Source organism: Enhydra lutris, unplaced genomic scaffold (genome assembly GCF_002288905.1).
Source record: "Enhydra lutris kenyoni isolate GAN:26980312 unplaced genomic scaffold, ASM228890v2 scaffoldscaffold45, whole genome shotgun sequence".
Taxonomy (NCBI): Eukaryota; Metazoa; Chordata; class Mammalia; order Carnivora; family Mustelidae; genus Enhydra; species Enhydra lutris.
In genome coordinates this window covers 6,888,016-6,903,610 of record NW_019154129.1, presented here as the reverse complement: position 1 = coordinate 6,903,610, position 15,595 = coordinate 6,888,016, and the positions used below count along the sequence as shown (strand labels likewise).

The 15,595-nt window shown below is 57.3% G+C and overlaps 1 protein-coding gene across 4 annotated transcripts in view; it reads left to right on the top strand.

Annotated features, from left to right (window-relative positions):
• Positions 1 to 12,304, top strand: part of LOC111155983 (C-type lectin domain containing 16A) — a 207,482-nt gene extending 195,178 nt beyond the window's left edge. For all 4 annotated transcript variants that reach the window (XM_022516482.1, XM_022516484.1, XM_022516481.1 and 1 more), the window contains one exon: positions 8,817 to 12,304. In XM_022516482.1, the coding sequence (XP_022372190.1) occupies positions 8,817 to 9,172 (356 nt within the window). In that variant the 3' untranslated portion in view covers positions 9,173 to 12,304. The remainder of the gene's footprint in view (positions 1 to 8,816) is intronic.
• Positions 12,305 to 15,595: the final 3,291 nt, after the last annotated feature.

The window sequence follows — 15,595 nt, the reverse complement described above, 5'->3', positions numbered from 1 at the left end:
ATGCCCCAACAGCATGACCCCCTGTGTCCAGTGGGCCCCTGGCAGCTCTGATTTGGGAGGCCCCAGGGACTCTGGTCTGCACCCTCATTTGGGAACCCTCCGTGTCCTTCGCTGTTCCTTTAAGGTCCCATCCAGACCTCTGACCCATCCTGCCTCAGGGCGCCTGACCAAACTCTTGTTCGGTGGCGGATCGGGGGGTCATGATAAGCGCCCCATGCAGGGCATGAGCCCCAGTGGTGGCGCCAGGAAACTGAGGGCCCCCAGCTCTCATTCCCTCAGTGCAGGATCTCTTTCATACACTCTTTTCTCCGGGACTGTCAGCTCCCACGTTGCCCAGCGAAGGGTTAACCCCGCCTGCTCCTGGCAACCCCCCCCTTCCTGCCAGCATCCATCTACCACAGGCTCCAGGGTCATCCTACCCCTCTTCCACTAGGCACCTGTTCCTCCCCACGCCCCCCCCGGCCCCAGCCTAGGGGAGGAGGCCACCTTGTCTGAGCTGTTTTGGAGCCCCATATGAGGTTGGCTTCAGGTGTCCCTGCAAGTCCCAGTCCCAGACCCCCAGTGGGACATTCAGATGGTGCTGACTCCGGGACCGAAGGACAGGGTTGTGTGTTCATGGGCTTGTGTGTGCACCCTCGTGCCGCCTGCATATACACGCTTCTGTGTCTGTGTCGTGTGCACCCAAACTCACGTAGACTTACAATTGCATTTTGGGGGAAGGTCTCTTCCCAGTGGAGCTATGTATGCCTTTCTTTCACGTTTAAAAAGGCACAGACAACAGCTTAGCAAACAGACGAGCCATATACTTCTTCACCTAAAACTGAAACCAGCCCAGACCCACAATGTTCAGAATCAGGTCTGTGTTTGCACATGTTCACGTGAGCGCGGACCCTGGGGCTTCAGCTCTGCACCTTCCCCCAGAGGCGAATGTCTTTTCCCTTGGCCTCCCTCAGCCCCTCCGTCCCTACCCCCGCCATCCCCTGCTCGGTGCCAGTGACCTTCCTCCTCATCAGAAGTGCAGGGGCTGTGAGACTGACTGTCACATAGCCTGACAGCGCCAGTCACTAAGTGACGGTCAGGCTCTCCTGAGTGCCTTCCCCCGTTCCGGGCATCCCCGGCAGGCCTGCGGAGGCAAGCGTGCGAGTCCCCATTTTTTATGCTGCCTGACAGTAAAAGCCTGCAGCCCAGCCCGCCTGTCCGAGTCTCTGCAGACACTGAAATCACTCACCCCCTGACAAAGGGCCGGTCTGCCAGGCAGCCCACACTTCACCCTGAACTGAGGACCCAGATCCTGATCCTAGAAAGAGAGAGCATCGGAACCCACACGCTGCTTACTGTCCAGGGGCACAGCGACAGGAGTCCCAGGCCGGGGTGTCAGGTCTTGGGAGGGCCACCATTCCCTTAGCCTCTCAATGGCCAACTTCCAGACTGGGCTCCAGCTTCCCGGGTCCACCTGGAGCACAGCACAGGAGGTGTCCATGTTCCTCCTAAGGACAGGCCTACCCAGGTGGGGCCGCCGTGCGCCTGCTGTCTCCCCGGGCCATGCTGGACAGGAAGTGGGTGCTGGAAGGGAGGTTTTGTCAGGATGGGTGCTCTTCGGGGCGTCGACCCGGAGCAGTGGCTCGGTGTTCAGGCTTCTGATGGGCACAGGCTGGCCCCGTGCTGCCTCCTCCCCAGACATTCCACCCAGTGGGCCCGGCCGCAGTCGGCCCGAGGCAGTGGGATGGGCCTGGGCCTCTCTCTGCAGCCCACCCAGCCGGGACAGCAGAAGACAGCTGCGGCCTAGTCAAGGGGCCACTTGTCCTCCCAAGTGGTTTTGGAGGATGCAGTGCTCAATCAGAAGCTTTCCGATCCCTGTCCTGCCAGAGCCACTGAGTCTAGGAAGTTCCCAGTGGGGAGAGCAGCTGTCAGGCCCTTGGCTGCCAGAATTAGCTCCAGTGGCTTCTCTGCACTTGAAGCCACACTTTGCAGGGGCTGGTGTTTGGTCAGGGAAGCAGACAAGAGAGGCCATCCATCAGGGGACGAGACAGGCCCAGCTTTCCGTGTCTCTGCTGGGACTTGCCACCCTCCACCTTACCCTGTGGTGGAAAACACAGGGGCTTGGCCACGACAGTGCGGCTGGGAAGCGGAGGAGCCCACACACAAGCCCCAGCCTTGGTAATTCCAGAACCACAGTCCACCGTCTGAAATCACCCTGCAGAATATCCGTGTGGTTCCTCAGTCTGTCTCAGGTGCCTCCATGGGGCCCTGCAGAGCCCCGGGCCTCAGGTCCAGATCCCCATGGGGGGGTACCCCGCGAAGTATATGCATTTCTACTTCCAGTGTGCGTGGTTGCTCTAGAAACCACATGAAAAGCCACAGCCCATTTACAGAGACCCCTGTCAACCGAGGCGGGGCCGTGTGGCCCTGGTGGGGGGAAGCCCACGAGTCCCCCAAAGTCAGCAACACAGTGGACCCCAGATGGCCCCGTCTCTTCTGACAGCCCACGGGGTGATCCCCAAATGAGGCCATAAAACTCTTTAGATACTCAGTTGTTTTCCTCTCTGACCCTCTGTCCAGCCTAGGGGACCTCAAGTTCTCTGCCTGGGTTTATAAGAGGCCCTTGTTTATGCCGAATACAGATTTTCTCAGCCGCCCATGGGACCTTGAGTCTGGGTGACTTAGGTTTTGTGGATGTCAGACCTGATCTAACTTGTGTCCCTCCAAGGGTGGCCCCTTCGTCCAGCCTCTCTCTGCATCTCATCACTGCCCGTCTTGGGGCCCTGTCTCCGCGTTAACGTTTTCTAACCAAACAGGTTTTGGTTGAGTCCCTGCCATGTGCAGCAGTGGGGACAGAGGGCAATAAAGGAACGTACAGTCTAGCAGGGGAGGCCGGGGTCCCCTGCTAGATGACCACACAGAAGTGTTCAGTTGAGAACTGTGACAAAGGAAAGGTGCGGGGGGCTCGGGCAGCACAGGAGGCAACAGGAGGGCCCAGTGGGCTCCCAGAGGTGGCAGCACCGGAGATAGAAGTGAAGGTTGAGGGGTTAATGAGGACCTTGTGGGCCTTGGGTCACACACAGCCCCACCCCCCCACCCCACCCAGGCTGAGCCTGGCATATGGCCAGAGACAAGTTGGATCCTTTTCCCTCTCTCCCTGGGGTCTACCTATAAATCCTGCCCTTTCCCATACAGACCCCAAGGGGCAGCCTGTTTGTGAGGAACCGCCCATGTGCCCATGGGGCGGGGGCCTGTGGCCAGCGCTGGCAGAGGGCCCCTTACCGCAGGGGGAAGGGCACCGCCTGGAGGGCCACTGGTTTGCCCTCTGTGCTGGGAGCACCTGCTTCTGAGTCCCCACCACATGCCAGGGACAGAGTGTGGATGCTGGCGAGCGGCTTTTTTCTGCAAGTGTTAGACCTCAAATCAGAGACAAGAGACACCCGCAACTGAAGGAAAGGTCACAATTGAATTCCCTGGTAACCAAAGAAACCAGCTAGAAGGAATTGGGAGAAAGGGTATTTTATTTCCATTGTTAGTTATTCACCTGTTAAGGCTGTGCTGCGGGAATTATTGTCCGGTTTTAACAGCAGATGTGCGAGCTGACCTGTTCCCCTTGCCCTTTGTAGGAAGTGCGGTAAACCCCCCCAAGGCTTCCTAGGGAGACTGGTGCCCTGGACAGCATCCTGGGACCCAGCATCTGTTGCCCACTCGTCCGGCCTGATAGCCTCCGCTTGCTCCCCAGTGAGCAAATGACCGGATTGGAGTTAGCAGGGTTCTTTTTCCTTTAACACTTGGTCAGGGTTTTGAGAAGCTGAAATTGCAGAGAACATACTGCGGGGAAGAGAAGACAGACCCAATTTGGAACCAAATATAGGGCCAGTAGGAATACTTGAGAAGAACTTTCTGGGTTACAGCTGACACACACACAAACGCACGTTCACACACACCCAGCGCACACGCTCGCACTTGTATGCCCTGCGTGGGGCTCCAGTGGGAGAACGCCTCAGGGTAGAGCTCTGGGACCAGCTCTCTTGGGTCTCACGCGTGTTCTGGGTGAGCTGCTTGGAGGAGAAAAGACAATTGTTAAAAAACGAAGTCCGCTCTTTCCGTTGTCCGTTTTAAAGGCCCGTGGAATTATGAGCACTTTGATCTTCTCTTAGGGTTTTATGGGCAGAAGGAAGGGTTTGTTGAGGCCCAGTGTTGAGGCCTGGCAGGGTTGGGGTCCTGCTCTTCCCATCCTCACCTGATACCTGGGTTGTCAACACATGACCTTCCCCCCAGCGCTCGGTCCCTTTCGGGCCCAGTGGGAGCCAGACAGCCCAAGACTGACCCGCGTGTCACCAAAGTCGGTTACCAGTCAGGCGGGACCTTAAGGACAGAAACCCTGAGCAAGACATGTTCTTTTCTGCCTAGTTTTCTCCATGGCGTTCATCTTTTTTTTTTATCGTGATAAACTACACCTACCGTACAACGTACCGTTTTAACGACTTTTTAAGCATACAGCCCTGCGCGGCATTAGCTGTATCCCCGTTGTGTTTTGTGGCATTAATTTTCAGCTTTGCTCGAATCCCGAGGTTGTGTCCGAGAGTACGGTTCCTTCCTTCCCAGGGAGACGCTCCTAACTTTTTTGTTTCAGCCGATTAGAACCCAGCCTTGGCCGCTCGGCACCAGGTCTCAGGCCTTCCTGCTGTGGCTTGGTCTTGGTCTCCAAAGGTTCAGAGCAGCCGAGTGAGTGTCTTCTGGAGAGCGGCACCCCGCGGCTGGGGAGGGGTCCAGGGCTTGCCTAGATCTCCCTGAGTTGGGCCGTTGGCTTTAGTGTGGCGACGTCAGGAACCATGGGCCTCATCAGTCGAGGGTCGGAAATCTGCTTATTTCACTAGACGGCTGGGCTCCCTTCCGCCAACCACACAGCGTTCCCTCCTCAGATGGTCCCTGGGGTGCAGGGCCCTTGTGCTCACCGCTGGTTCGCATGTGGAACTGTCCCTGGAGGTTTCTCACCGACAGACACCACGCGTTGCCGACGACCCCCAGTCTTTTCCTTTCCAACAGGACTGAACCTTCGCTGTCTTGACCCTCGAGTGAGCCCCACGAGTGAGCACGCGGTTGGGTCCCTAGCTGTGGTGACAGCACGTCGCCCTGGTGGGGCCCAGTGGGGGCATCACCTGCTCAGAAGGGCCATGCCCCCCGCAGCTGTCCTGAGCCCCTGCCGAGGCCCCGTCCCGCTCCGTTCACGCTCTCGTCTGCGCTGGACATCTGCCACTGTTCTGCACCGCTCTCCGCGTCCCCTTTCTCTGTCCCGTTATTGAAGGCTCTCTCTGACCTGTCGCTGTGTTTCCCTCTAGTCAGGAGTGGCAGGAAAGGACGCCGGCGAGTGTTCAGCCTGTCGGAGGCCGACAGTCACGGCGGCCACTGGGTTTAGTGCTTCGAACGGCAGCTGTCACGGCACCTCTCACAGGCGACTCAGGCAGGTCTCATCCGCTAGCCTGCACGGCCCACACGCCCCGCCGCGGCCTTCCCGGGCAGCGGGCTCTGCACCGCAAGCGGGGCCTCGCTGGGCTTGGGGGACCAGGCCCGGGGCCACCTCCTCCAAGCGGCCATCTCCCCAACTTCCCTGAAGCCCGTTCTTCCATTCCCCTCCGGCCTCACCTGGGCTGGGGGGATCCCTGGCCCTTGAGCCTCGGACAGCCTGGAAGCGCTGGCCTTCTCTATGGACGGCCCAGCTGTGGGGGGTTCTCCAGCCCAGTCCCCCGGGGGGCCCCCCCGGGTTAAGTCACAAGGGTTGAGCAGCAGAATTTGCAAAAAGCAACCCAGAAGTCAACTAGGTTCTCTTTTTCTTTTCCTCCCCTGCTCTCCCCCGACCTTGCTCAAAGCTCTGTAGTGGATTCAGTCCCACCTCAGCCAGGGCCAAAGCCATTTCCCCCACCTCCGCAGGCCCCTCCATCGTCCCCATACTTATGCGCTCCAGGTGGCCGCCGACCCAAGCCAGCTCCCAGCGCAGGGCCCCAGCTGCTGCCTGCTCCCCGCGTTCCCTCCCACCTTCCCCACCTTCAGGGTAAACCTTCAGGGTTTCCCTTGGGGGCCTCCCACCCCCAGTCAGGAGCCTTTTGCCTTCTTTTGCATTTAAAGCTGCTTCTTCTGAGCTCTGCCCTCCGCCCTGTTACGCTCTGCTGACCCCCTACACGCGCACACAAACACACACACTCGAACACACACACTCAGTCCCACTCTCCCAGTCTGAGCACAGCGGCCGCAAACCCGAAGTTTTCCTGGAAACCGTCACTTGGCAAGGGCCAGCCCAGCCCCTGCCCCAAAGCCCAAGATCCGCTTCTGGAAGGTGCTGGCCAGGGACTTTGGGACCTGCTGCGTCAGGAGGCCAGGCGTCTCTCACGGAACCCTGGACGTCCAGAACTTCCCGCTTAGGCCGCCGCTCTTCTCCCTGGCTCCTGGCCAGGAAACCAAAATGTTCTCCAAATCTCTCATTTTCAGGGCCAGGCTCCTACGTGTGGCCTTCCAGCCAAAAACACCAGCAGGGAGACAAAACCAAGGGCTCAGCCCTGGACCGGAGCACGTGTCTTTGTTGGGTTATTTTCCCCTGATGAAAAAGATCTCCTTTTTCATTCCCCTTGGAATGGATATATTTATAGATCACATTCAGGAAGAAATTTTGAGGTTAAAAAAAAAAAGTGTTGTAGGTGATGGGTGAGGGGTTATTTTTTTTCTCCTATAAAAATTGAAAAAAAAGGCTATTTTTAAGGGGAAAAAAAAACCCGACCCTCTTAATAAAAATTGTTGGTTCCTTTCTTAAAGAAGAAACCAATTTTGTGCATGTGTAATATTGTTTGTTGGTTTCTTGGTTTTTAAATATATTTGAAGGCAAATTGTCATATCCTTGATTATGCTCATCCCCCCCCCCAAAAAACCCATTAGGGATCAGGGAAAGAGGTTTGCCAGCTTTTTTGAATATCTGCATGCAAATGAGCAAAGAGGGAACTCTTACAAGAAGTTTCGAGAGAACGTGAAGGAAATGCTTTGGCAGCTCTGTCTCCAGATGGCACAAAAGTGCCATTTGGAGAATTAGTCATTTCTGAACTGCCTTGTCAGCAGCTGAGCTTACGTGGAAGCGTTGGTACGCAGGCCGGTAGCCGTGCCCACCCTCCCTGGAAGCCAGGTGGAGGCGGCCAGAGCAGGTGAGCCCCCAAAGGGACCACACGCTCTGAGGAGCAGCAGGTAGACCTCGCGGGCCCAGACCGTGAGCCTGCGCGTGCGAGGCAGCCCATGCTGCGAGGGTGTCCTCGCTGAGCGGAGCGAGCGCAGGGAGATGCAGAGAAACCAGAATGCGCGTGGAGTGTTTATTCAGCGTTTCTGGGCTCAGCTCACAGCCTTAATCACATTTTCCGCTAGTGCTCACCACCACCCCACCCCCGGAGCCAGGACAGACCCAAAGCCCCGTGTAGTGGTTTTCTCTGGGTCTTATTTCTCTTTAAAATAAATATATATATACACATACATAGTAATAATGAAAAGAAGGAAAACAAAAAAGGCCTTAAGAAGGAATTTTCTGGAATCTTTGAGAGCCTGTCTTGCCCAGGAGCCTTGGGGGAAGAAACGCCGTTCGTATTCTCTGGGAAACTCAATCCGTTGCTTGTGCTTTCTTTCCACGGTGGGGAGCCTCTTCCTCTCCCGCATCCCATTCTCTACGCCCTTCGGTTTTCTTTTGCTCTTGGTTTTTCCGTTTTCTTGCCGTATGTTCAGTTTGCAGTTCTGTTTTGTTTTGGCTTAACTTAAAAAAAGAAAAAAAAAAAAAACACCTAGCTTGAATCCCCTCGAACAAAACATGTCAACCATCCTTCCCAGCGTCCTGCCGACTCATGGCTCAACACCCCATCGTCAGTGCCTCCTGCTGATGCCTGGTCAACCCCAAAAATCGTACAGATAAGATATTTGCTTTCCGAGTGAGATGCCCTCGGCCTTCTTGTCAATGCTTCCAGATTACCGGCCCTCAGCGTCGGGAGGATGTTTTCCACCGTGAGCGCCAATCTCAGCTGCCGTTCCTGACCAGGCAGACTCGTCATTGGAAAGCAGATAGGCCATTTGTCTGTAATCTAATCAAGGAATTTGAAAATCACCAAAAAAAAAAAGAAATTGCCACTCCAAAAATAACTGCACTGGGCGGAGCCTTCCCTGCCTTCCCCCTGCGCTGGTTTCTCTCCGTGATCCCCCATGGGGACACTCAGGATCGGACTGGCCCCTGTCTGGGCGCTAACTGAGCTCACAGAGAAGGAGCGGGAGATAAACCACAGTCTGAGGTTTTGTTTTGGTTTTGCAAGCCCCAAAGTTGCACAGAATCCCTTTTGGTTGTTGTTTGGTTTTGTTTTTTAAATATCGCAGCGAGTTCCCCCTTGGGTAAATGCTACCAAATGTAGGCTCTGGAAATGGCCTGAAGCGATAAGCACACCCAAGCCTATTTCCTCCCTACACACGTATTTACTCACTGGGCAGGTGGTCCAAGGCTCTCCCTCGTGTGCAGCCCGCCCAGGCGGCTTCCTGGCGCCATCATCTGCCCATTGATTTTGCACAGGCCCCTAATTGTTCTCTCACACCACAAGTCAGGGTAGCCCTGGGCCCTGACAGATTTCTCCCCAGGACTAGGGAAGACTGGATTTACCAGCTCCTGTGTCCCCAGAAGGAGGAAGTGGAGACAAGCTGTCCCCCCAGCACCACCCTCTCCCACCCAGATGTCCCCGGGCCTTTGTGCAGGACAGGAGCAGAGGGTACCGACAGGAGCAGAGTGTCTCGGGACTAAGTGTACCCCTGTTCTCTCCCCCCCCCCCGCCCAGATGACCCCATAACTATGGAACAGCCTCAGCCTCATCTTCCCAGCCAGTTGGTGATCGTCAACGAAACGGAAGCAGAGGCCAGGCCCAGCAAGAGCCTGGCAAGGAGCGCAGACGCGGAGACAGTCAGCCTGTCCCCCAGCCTCATCCCCACCCAGCAGCCCACCATCTCCCTGCTCTGTGAGGACACTGCCGACACGCTGAGCGTGGAGTCGCTGACCCTCGTCCCTCCCGTCGACCCCCACAGCCTCCGCACCCTCACGGGCATCCCCGCGCCGCCCGCACCCGCCGCGGTGGGCACAGCGACGCCTGGCGAGGAGGCCGCACCCACGGAGCCAGCAGGCCCCGCCGAGCACTGAGTGGGCGCCGAGCGGTCTCCCTTTGTGTGTGTGACCCCGCTGGCAGGGACCCAGGATAGCCGACTCAGAGACACATTGGGAGCACCCAGGGTCCCCGTGGCCCCAGGAACCACCTCTGCCATCTTCTCACCCTCCTTCGCTCCGTTTGAATTCCCGTTTCACTTTACACATCTTGGAGAGCAGGCTGGACCCAGTGGAGACACTGCAGTGAGCCCCGATGACCAGGCGGCTGCTTCGGGGCAGAGATCGGCCTCCTGGTCTCTGAGCCTGGTGACCCTGGGTGGCAGGACCCCTGCCCCCCCTCTCCACCAGCCAGCCGCTCCACAGTCTAGAAGCTCCCCGGCCGCCACACCCAGTTTGCCCGGAACAAATAGACCAGTTCACACTGGGTAGAAATTTGTAGAGAAACAAACTTCGATAAGCATCTCCTTTGGATATTTATTTCCACTTTTGGCAGTAGACAAAAAGTATTTATTTAAAAAGCGTCTATTTAAAAAAAAGAAAAAAGTCCAAAAAAAGAATCCTCAGCCCTTAAGGTTTGACGTCACGTTAAAAGCATAATAGTACTGTTAAGATTTCATTTTCATTTTCCCTCGAACTTCCCAGCGTTGTGTCGGAAGCTCTCAGTCTGGCTTTCCCCGTTTCCTTACTCCTCTCCCACTCACTAACCCTGCGGGCCTGTGGAATGATAAGTACCTTCCTGGAAAGTTTAGCTTATTTTTTAAACAAAGATAAGGGAGATACATGTATTCTCAGGTACACACAGAGCAGAGAGGGCCAAAAGTTTCTCTGTGGTAGTAGTCAAGGCGCCTTGCGTTTCCCGAAAGATCTTCCCAGGAAAGGGCCATGGCAGCCAGCTCCCCCACTCAGGACCTATCCTTCACCTCTCTGGACTAAAACCAGTCAGGATGGCTTCCCAGCATCACCTTCAGTTCTCGCCACCTCTCTTTGTCTGGAGAGAGCTATTTGGGACTGTGCAGACTCCGGCCCATGGCCGCGATGGAAAGAGGGAGGTCACAGAGGCCGGCCTCCGCATGGCCGGGGCAACACCCAAGGGCCAGGTCCCACCTGCCGCAGGGACACGTCCCGTCTCGACCAGTTGTCCTGGGAGCTCAGGTGTGCCGCTGTCCCTCTCGGCTGCCATTGCAGAGACATAAGCTGATTTTTAAAAAAATGAAAACTCCACCGTTGCTTCTCCCTTTGGGCCAGATGTGCCCAGGCCGATTCTCCAATGTAACACATCGAGCACCCGCACCGTTCCCATCTGCTTCACCAGGCAAGGTGACCGTCGCCTCTCCTGGGTCAGCGGCCAGACCTTCCACACCTTCCTCTCCTGTGCCCGCCCGGAGTGCCAGCACACACGGGCCCGGGGACCATCTGCCTGGTCAAGGACCGCGGGCCTCATGGCCTCTGTCACCCTGCTGCAGTCACAGAGTCCGCCGAGGAGGGCCTCGGTGCCCGTGGGGACAGGGCTGTCCATCATCAGAGGCCCTGGCGTAGGTGTGCTTACCCAGTTCAACAGGGGAGAGCCCCAGGCCGGAGAAGGAGGTCATGCATGCAGAAATTCCTGGGCTGAGCCGTGACCATCCACAGAGCCCCCCAGGAAGGAAAGGCAGGTGGGATGGGAGAAGGGGTCAGGCGGTCCCTGACAGGAACGGGCATGACATCAGCCATAGGAGCCAGCAGCTGGCCACACGTCTTACCTGATCTTTGGCTTGGACAGAAGAGCAGGCAGGCCCTCTGGCTTTGCAGGGCACTCTGGGGCAGCAGAAATGACAGAAGGCGAGTCACTTCCCAGCCCGGTGGCATTATCATAAAGAACAGGCCCCTGCAGATGGACCCAGGCCCCCCTCCAGGACCACCAGCCTGCCCTCTGAAATTCAGTGGCTCCAGCCAGCTTCACGTCTACCGAGCAATGAAGGAGACGTTGGCAATGGCTCAGCAGGAGGTCCTACGGCAGTCCTGTCCCAGAGGTGGGCTTGCAGTGTTGGTCCTGCGGCTTGCCTCAGCGGGACGCTGTAGGTATGGGGTGGGGGCGGGTCTTCCTTAACCAGGGCCTACTTGTCGCTTTGTGGGTGAGGAGGAGGCCTGCATCCCTGTAGATGGTGCTAGGTCTTGACCATCACGGTGGGAGCGGGCACGTCTTCAGGAACACCCCGCAAACCTAACAGCAGGGGCACCTGGAGGCAGGCCGGCCCAGACAGGGTAGCGCCAGGACTCCAGGGTCCGGCAGAAAGAGCTAGAGCCGGGAATCCTTGCAGAGCAGGCGTGGGGACTGTGTCCTTCTGGGGTCACACTCGCCAGGCCCACCCGGCCTACTGTTTCCACGTCCCCACAGAGAGAAGGGCCAGGCCCGCCCTCCTCAAGTCCCTTGGGCCCATTGGGCTTACCAAGTCAGGGGCAGGGTTGGCCCCATGAACCCTCAAACCTTAGCTTTGCAAGTTGCTGTGAAGAAGCCTATGTCCTTCCAGTTCAAGGACTCAAGCCAGCGAGGGCACCTCTCACTGAAGGTCAGGCAGGCTGAGGCCAGGAGCTCTCCAGCAGCAGCTTCAAAGCCACAGCGGGAGTGTGGGGCAAAGACCACTGTCCTGGGGACGGGAGGGAGAAGGGCGCCTACCCCTGCAGGCCTTCCCTGCTCCCTTTCCCTCCACCCAGCCCTTCGGTTCCCTGTTCCCTTTTCCCTGCAGAAGGCAGCTTCCCCCCCACCTCAGCATTTGCATTAGCAACCCCCGCCCCTGGGAGGGAGTGAAGACACATACCTCTTTAAAGACATACACTAGATTTCTCTAAGGTCTCCAGATGCACTGTTAGAAATAAAGGCACGGCGTGAACGGAGTCTCATCTTCTCTAGACGCAATAAATAAGAAATATTTAATGTAGTTATGTCGACATTGGGCATCAACTATCAGGGTTCCTTATGTTCCCTCTGAAGTGAAAATATGTAAATAGTTCTTGTCCCACAGAGGAGCAGGGGTTGGGAAACCCTCATGCTTCTGGGCCAAGGGACGGTTCCAGGGAAGTACCTGCTCTCGCCTGTGTGACTCATGCTCTGTGGGCACCGAACACGAGGGTGGAAATGAAAACTGGAACTTCCTGGTAAATTTGAACTTGGCAATAAAAGCGAAAAAGTTACCAAGAATGTGGCTGCTGCTCCGTGGCGCTGTGGTAGGAAGGCCGTGGCCCGGGGATGGGAAGGTTCTCTGCGGCCTGACCCCGTGGCCCATTGCAGTCGCTGGGCTTCTTCCTGCCCCCACCGGGCCCAGGTATTCCCCAGCTCCTGAGGGGGTTGGGGCAGGGCTGGGAAAGCTCACTGGGAAGGTTCTCCAAGCCCAGCCGGGTGCCGTGAGCTCCATCCTGCTGTGCTTCCCTTCCACTGGGCCGGGAGCTCTCTGTCTAAGCCTCAGGTTCTGCATCTGTGGAATGGGCTGTTAATGGGACAAGCACAGGGCCTCACACTGGAGAGCTGGCGACAGGGAGCCTCTTCACACGTGCTGCTGGGCCGGGGTACGTGGGAAAGGCTCCTCACCAGGAACCGAGTCTGGTGAAGTCTGTCCCAGGTGGCCACAGTTCCGGAACACACGGACATGCACCTGCATGAAAATCCCTGGAAATGGGGGTCACAGGTTCTCCAGCTTAAACCCGGCACAGAAACAGGCAGGACCTTCTGGGCCTTGAGGTAAAGCCCAAACTGAATCCTAAACATAAACGGGACACCCGCCTCATGCCAGGAGTTGGGGCGTTTCTGGTCAAAGGCGGAGACGCTGCTGGGGGTGGGACTCAGTTCCTCAGAAGTCTGCCCATGGGGCAGCGAAGTCATGGGGGTCCCTGGGTGGAGCTCGGATCCTGCTCTGCACCACGGCCTGCTGGGCGCTGCCTCACCCTTCCCCAGAGCAGCCCTGCCTCGCGGGCACATGGGCACTCACGCATTTCGGGGACTTCAGTTCAGAAAAAGGAACTTGCTAGAAGGATCTTCCAGGAGAAGGGGGAAGATGGGCCTGGGGAGAGGGTGTGTGGCACAGAACTGGGGACAGCAGATGGTGGAGGCTCCCTCCAGAGGGTCTCTCTGGGCCAGCCCAGAAACTGAGGCCCGTGGGGCTCAGCAACTCCCAAGGGCCCTGGAGTGCAAGTCCAGGTCCGTGTGCTTTGCGCTGCCCACACCGCCTGAGACCTGAGCTGCTGGGCCAAGTGTCCTCGGGCCGTTTACAGGAAGGAGGAGGTGGAACAGTAGTTCTCAGGTGAACGGGTGCTGGAACTCTCTGGAATGCTTGTCCACGATCGCAGCCGGGCACTCCCCAGAGCTAGTCCCCGAGTCCCCGAGATGTGGTCTGGCTGAAGGCCCTCTGCGCTGTGCATGAGGCCAGAGGGGGTACCATTTCCTCTTCTGCCTCCCGGCTCTCAGGGAGATGCTGTCTTCTCTTCAGGGGGCAGAATCCGGAGCCAGACTCTGGCACTCAGCAGCCTTGCGGCCATGGCTATGGCCAGGTCACCTCCCTGTCCTTGGGTCTCCTCATCTACAAACTCGGGACAAGACTGAGTCTTGTGGGTCATGAGGCCAGAGGGAGTCACTCATGCAAAGGGCTCAGCTCAGGGCTGGAGGCCTGGGGAGCTCTGGGCATGACTCCCTCCGTGGCAGCTTCCCCCGCCCCCTTCGCAGCCCAGGCTCAAACCCGGGAAAGGCCTTGGGCTTGTTTGGTGGCCTGTGACTCGTCACTTTGCTCTCCCAGTCCCTGGTTGCTGTCTGTAAGGCAGGCTGGGAAGCACCCGCACCAGGTTCAAGGGCTTCACCAGGATCGCTGTGTGCCCTTGGGCAAGAAGGGGCCACCTAGTGCCTGACAGGAGTCAGGGGGAGTGAGGGGTGGGGGGATCGTCGCTGGTGCAGGTGCCTGGCCAGCCTGTCCCCGCGTCTTGTGATGGCACCTGGACGGTGGAGGAGCAGGTGAGGGTAGGCAGACAGCATTCTGCCAGCGAATGACCTTGGGTCCTGCGTTCAGGGAAACGGCTTCCTGCTGGAAACCCCCTTCCCTTCCTATCCTGACACCTCGAGGCACTTCCAAGCGGTGGGGGGAAAACCCTCCCCGTCTGATGCACTTGTCTCCAAAGAAAGAGAGGTCTGAATCACCCAGACAGGAACACATGGGGCTTCCCAGGAGGTGCCCCCCCGCCCTCCAGGCACCCCACCCACCCCAGAACCCGAGCGCCATGGCCCTTAGCCCCCCCAGCTGCCGGGCCCCATGGCACCTGGCTCGGGCCCCCTTTCGCTCCAAAGGGCGCCTGCCTTAGCACACCTGGGTTGTCATTTCCTCCGCTCTCGACTGACCTTAAAAATTCAATGTGCTCCAGAAGCGAGACTTTACCACTGGAAATCAAAACACAAAACCAGCCCTGCTGACTGTATTTGTTCCCCGGGGCCGCCATAACAGATGACCACAGACCGGCATGGCTCAAATAACAGGAACGTGTCCGCACTGTTCTGGAGACCAGGGGTCTGAGGTCAAGGGGTCGGGGGGGCTGGTTCCTTCTGGGGGCTCAGAGGGAGCATCCGTTCCCCGCCGTCCCCTCCAGCTTCTGGTGTTGTTGGCAGTCCCAGCAGTCCTGATGGGGGCCCACCTCACTCCGGTCTCTGCCCGGACCTTCTCACGGTCCTTCCTCTGTCCCCCAGTGATGTCAGATCTCCCTTCTCTTAGAAGGACACCAGTTGTTGGATTTGGGACCCCATCTGATCCAGGATGGTCTCACCTGGAGAGCCTTCATTCTATCTCCAAAGACCTTATTTCCAAATAAGGTCACAAATTCCCAGGTGCTGGGGGTGGGGACGGGGACACATCTTTTGGGAGCAGGGGAGAGTCACCATTCAACCCACAATTTGCCAGAAATTCAAGATCCCGTACAAGTACGTACAATACAAGTAAATCCGTGTGGTTGAACTTGAACCACCTCCCATGATTTGCCCAGGGCTCCGGGCCCAAGGCCTGCCCTGCCCTGTCTCTGTAATCCGGAGACAAGCTAGAGTTAGAGACCTGCGAGCACCCAACCAAGGCTTTCTCTCAATAGGACTGATCAAAGAGAAGCAGCAGCTCCCTCTGGTTTTGAAGTCTGTGTTCCTGTACCTGTTAAAATCTCCAGACCCCCAGATGGGGGCTGCTGCTGTAACACACACGCATCATAGGTCAGAAGCTCTCATAGGGCACAAACCCTGCGTTAGTTTTTTCGCTTTTATTGTTTTGTTTTGTTTTTTCATCTTCCTTCTCCAGTAGACTCACCTAAAGGCAAGGTTTGTGTCTTCTTTGACCCAGTCTCCCCAAGGCTGGGCACAGGACCTAGCATTCTGTGTGCTGTCTCTGAATGTGGGATGGATGGATGGATGGATGGATGGATGGAAGGAAGGAAGGGAGGGAGGGAGGGGCCATTCCTGGACAAAGTCCC